This window comes from Alligator sinensis, unplaced genomic scaffold (assembly GCF_000455745.1).
Source record: "Alligator sinensis unplaced genomic scaffold, ASM45574v1 scaffold838_1, whole genome shotgun sequence".
NCBI lineage: Eukaryota > Metazoa > Chordata > Crocodylia > Alligatoridae > Alligator > Alligator sinensis.
Window position 1 is genome coordinate 332,548 of NW_005842996.1, and position 4,885 is coordinate 337,432.

Consider the following 4,885-nt stretch of genomic DNA (forward strand, 5'->3'; position numbering starts at 1 on the left):
GCAGGGCTATCATGGCAGAGCGAATCTGGGGAGCCCTTCCCCTCAGCCATCTGTGCCTCGGTTTCCCCACCCAGCAGATGGAGATGGCAGCTCTCCCCCTGGGACTCAGCTGCAAGGACCAGGTTGGCTTGACTTGGCCCTGAGAAGGCAGTGAGGATGGGGCCCCATATCCCCTCTCTTCACTGCTCCTCATTTCCCACAGTCGAACAGGCTCGATCCATGGCAGCACTATACCCATAGTGCAGGTGGGAAAAACTGAGGCACAGAGCAAGATAGCTGCTCACTCAAGGGCAGAGCTGGGGCTTGAACCCCTGACGCCTGACTCCAGTCTAGGGCACCCCCCCACCCTCCAATCCTTCTTTATCCCATACGCTTCCAGCTCCATCACACCCACACTGAGCTGAACTCTTCCCCTCCCCAGGCTGCTCCCTGCCACCAGCTGGCTTTGCTGGGCAGATAGTGATCTCCATGGGAAAAAATCTCCATGTCCTGTCCTCCTGGGAGCCGGGATGACTCAGGAGCCCATGGCCGAGGGGATCTGGGTCCCTGGTTCAATTGCTGCTGGCAGCCGGGGTGTAGGGCCCGGTTTGTGCTGGGGGGGCCAGCTCCTGACATGGCCGGTGCTGGTAGCAGAATAAGCTGGGGCCTGATAGAAGCAGGGTATTTTGGGGCCCTTGTAAGTGGCTCCTGGAAGGAGATAAGTTGGGTGGGGAGGTCTGCCGAGGAAGGGGCAATGGCGCGAACCTGAGTGCCCTGGCTCAGCTGCCCGGGGGTGCGGGATCAGCTTTCCCACAAGATCTGCTGGGTTTCCATCGCCATTGGGTGGGGAACAGCAGCACAGAGGATTTTGCTGCCCCCGGCCACGTTGGATGTGCAGCTTCATGCACCTGCCCACGGTGTTAGGCCCAGCGGCTCATTGAAGCTTCATGGCATTGGGGCAGCTCAGGTGGTTGTTGCTTGTTTTGGGGGGCTGGATCCTCAGATCTCTCCCAGCTGTGGGGTTTCCAGCAGTGCCAGGATGGCGGTAGGTGACCAGGAGCCCCCTGTCCATCCTGCCCCCCCACCCAGGGGAGCTGCGGGTTTAAAGTTGGGTGGGGGGTGAGCTGAGCCATGCTAACAGGACACGTCCGTCTGTTCTTCCAGGCTGCGCGTGGCCGCCCTGTCCCTGATGCTGCCCCTGCTCCTCGCCCAGCTCTGTCACAGCAGCCACAAGGTGAGCCCGGGCCAGGGAGCTACGGGGAGGGGGGATCATGGTCCCAACCCCACATTACTGGCCTGCCGGGTGGGCTCAGCCCCCCCGTCCCAGCTGCAGGCAGACAGGGAAAAGCCCCCACCCTAGCCCCAGGCCGGCTCTGCAGAGCTCCCGGCCTCCCCTCAGCTCTGCCCGTCTGCATCCAGCAGCCTCCCCTCCTCCCCTCCAGCCGAGGGGTGACCTACGCGCCTCCCCCAGGGGCCCAGACAACCTCGCCTGGCCAGGACCACACACCAGGCCCAGCCCCGCTCCCGGCTGTTTGCTTTCCGTCGGCCTCAGAGGCTTTGAACAGCAGGATGCTCCCACCCCAAGACCTCTGTCCCGGGCATGGGGGCTGCCAGGGTCTCTTGCATGGCACAGCCCAGGGCTTTGGGGGGGGGCACAGCCCACCCCACTCACTCTGCAGCCCACCCCGCTCTCCACACCAGGCCAGGTTGACCCCTGCCCCCCACGCGACGGGCGCTGGGGTCAGACGAGTGGGCTGAGCCTATAATAGCTGGCGGGCTGCAAATCTCCCCCCCCAGCTGGGGCCCTGCCAGCCCCGTCTGCTCGCCTCGAACCACCCGGGAAGCTAAGCAGGCTCTGGTGCAAGCTGCGTGGGGATGGGAGGCTGCGGCAGGCACATGGTGGGGGGGCTTCCTTCTCTGTGCTCTTGCTGTTCCCCCTTGGGCCCTCTGCCATGTGTGGTAGGGTGTTGTCCCCCTTGGGAGCTGCTTTCCCCATGGCTAGGTTGACACTCCCTCCGGTACTGCCTTGTTTGGCCCCATGGGGAGCAGCGAACAGCTGAGCCTTGGCGCGGGGGTGGGTTATAATTGCCCTTGGATCTGCCCCAGCTGCAGTGGGCAAGTTAGAAGCCCCCTGACCACCTCTTCTCCATCTGCCTGCTTTCGGGGAGACATCAGTAGGGACCAGGATCCTTCGGCCCAGGGCAGAGGAGTTGCTTGCTAGCCTCCGGGCGGGTTTGCGAGCGCCAAGTGCTCCCTGGCTCAGGCAGGCCTCGTGTCCCCATGTCAGGAGCCACATGGGAGCCGGGCCTCAGCCCAGGCCGTGCGCTGTGCGTGCGCGTGCAGCTGTGCACCGTGGCACATGCAGAGAGCAGGCTTGGGCCTGGGGAGCTGAGATCCCCCTGAAAACAGCTCACATGCCCCTGCTGGGGGGCAGAGGACTAAGGGGGGCTCCTAACCTGCCCGCCGCAGCTGGGGCAGGTCTGGGGGACATGGGAACCACCCCCACGGCCTCCAGACTCCTGGAGCCCAGTAGAGCAGCCCCGAGGCAGCTCTCAGTTAGGCTCAGCTCCATATTCATGGCAGGGGCACAATTTCCCATGTGTCTGACGGTTGCCTCAGTTTCCCCCCACCTGTCTGATAGGTGTAGAGCCGCCGTGGTTGCTGGAAGTGCCCCTGGCTGTGCCCCTGCCCCCCCCCTTTACACAACAAAATCCCCCATGTGCTCCACTGAGCGTGTGGGACGGGGCACGGATGGGGCTGGGTTCCAGCTCTGGAGATAAGCCCCAGTGCAGGGTAGGGGGGATACGCTCTTCTCCCAAGCCCGTTCCCAGCCTCCCCTGCATCCCGTGGGGCAGGTGAGTTGCTAGAGTGACTCCTTGCTTGCAGCGCAAAGCACCCTGGGATAGGCCCCTGGCTGTCCAGGCAGGAGCCCCCAGGGCTTTGCAGTGCATCAGCTCCCACCTGGGTTCACAGCCAGGTGCCCCCCAAAACCCAGCAAAGCCCCCCAAGGGGCTGCCCCCAATGCCTCCTGACCCCAACTCTGACCCTGCACCCCCAGGGGCTCTGGGAACAATTAATCCTACACTTCCCTGGTCCCCATCTCAGGGCCCAGACACAATGGGTAGGTGAAGACCCGCTCTCCCTGGCACCGTGGGTGGTGGGATCTCCGCGCCAGCCAGGCCAAGCATTTCAACCAGCAGCTCTGATTGCCTTTTTTGGCTGCAGCTGGACTGTCCAGCCCAGCTGGGCAGCGAGGGGGGGCCTGGCTGGGATGCCTAGAGCTGGAATGGGGGGATGGGATGGGATGGGATGGGATGGGTTGGGGGGAGGCAGGGCCTCTGCCCTGGATCCAAAGGGGGTGGCAGGGAGCTTAGGGGTCCGGGCAGAGACCCCTGGGTGTGAAGATGGGGGGCAGGGCCTGAGACCCCCCATAACCAGCCTGTGCCCTTGCGCCCGGCAGGTGCCCCAGCGGACGTCCCGCCAGGCGCCAGAGGAGGACGGGACTGGGCCCCACGTGCCAGGCGTCTGGGGCAACTGGGGCCCCTGGTCATCCTGTTCCCAGCCCTGCGGCCCGGGGGTCTCGGAGCGCACACGTGTCTGCCAGCCCCCACTCCTGCCACCGCCACCACCAGCAGCCTGGGCTGGGGGGGGCACCCGCCGCCCGGCACCCCCCTTCCAGGAGGAGTGGGCTGGCACCTACCCCCTGCACACGGACGGGGGGCCGGCCCTGCCCCCCCGCTACAGCCCACCACCCCGCTACACCCGCCATGAGGAGCTGCCCGCTGCGCCCCTCCGCAGGCCCCCTCCTGCCCTGGACGACTCCTCTGGGCACGGCCTGGCCCCTGTCCCGCGCCGCCCGCCCTCCCGGGCCCCCGCCCGCAGCGTCATCCCCCTCTTCAAGCCTGAGGTGGGTGACAGGCCCCGGCACAGCTCCATGGGCCACAGCAGGACAGCGACCCCCACGCAAGTGGCTGGCCCTGCCTGGAGGTGAGAGTGGGACCCTGGGATCCAGGGTGATGGCCCCTCCGGCCCATTCCTCCCAGCCGGGCTTCAAGGGCCTGCTCTGGAGCCCAGCACCCTTGTGTCTGGGCAGTTTGAGGGGCTTTAGCCCTTGAGGGACTCACCCAAGGCTATGCGGGGGAAGTGGCAGAGACACATCAAAGCTGGGTCCCCGGCCGGCTCTGATCACTGAGCCGTCCTGCCTCTCTGAGTCCATGCTCCGTGGACCCCGTGAGCAGCTCTGGGCACAGATCTGCTAGCCCAGGGGGTGCCTCTCAGGTCACTTGCTCCCGGAGAATCCCCCTCTTGCGCAATGCAGGGGCCAGGACACATAGATGTGTAGTCCTGATTCCTCCTGCCAGGGGGTAGTGGTGGGGTCCCAGCTTGGTGGGGGCTCCCCGTTGAGCAGGCAGCGCTGCATTTCTGCAGGGTCTCTAATAACCCCCTCTGTTGCCTGCAGGTCCCAGACACGCGACACCATCAAGCCGGGGAAGTATGGCTACGGCAAGGTGCCCTTCGCACTGCCCCTACACAGGGAGGAGGGTGCCCCCCGCCTCCGGCGCCACCCAGGGACCCCACTTCCAGCCAAGAAGCCCAAGCGCAAAGCCGGTCTGGCTGCGGCCCGGCAGAAGCCCGCCAGCAACATGCAGCACCCGGCACGGGGGCCGGCAACGCCGCTGACCAAGGGTGGCGTGGAGCCGGGGGGGCCTGACGTGCCTCGCGGCTCAGGGCAGGGGGAGATCGGGGACTTGGGGGCTGCAGTGCTGGAGCCCCAGGGCGGGGCGGGGGATGAGCCGGGCTCGACAGGGCTCCCCGGGGCCGAGGCAGGCACGGGCAGCCGGGGGCAGCTGCCGGGAAACCACAGCTCCCTGCCCCAGCCAAGGTTAGGGGGCATCCGCAAGGGGGA

The 4,885-nt window shown here is 66.1% G+C and overlaps 1 protein-coding gene across 1 annotated transcript in view; it reads left to right on the forward strand.

Annotated features, from left to right (window-relative positions):
• The window catches only part of ADAMTSL4 (ADAMTS like 4), a 27,997-nt gene that overhangs the window by 13,529 nt on the left and 9,583 nt on the right, over positions 1–4,885 (forward strand). The window contains exons 3-5 of the mRNA XM_025193011.1: positions 1,144–1,213; positions 3,440–3,966; positions 4,439–4,885. The exon at positions 4,439–4,885 is cut by the window's right edge and continues 283 nt beyond it. Coding sequence (XP_025048796.1) covers positions 1,144–1,213; positions 3,440–3,966; positions 4,439–4,885 — 1,044 coding nt within the window. The remainder of the gene's footprint in view (positions 1–1,143; positions 1,214–3,439; positions 3,967–4,438) is intronic.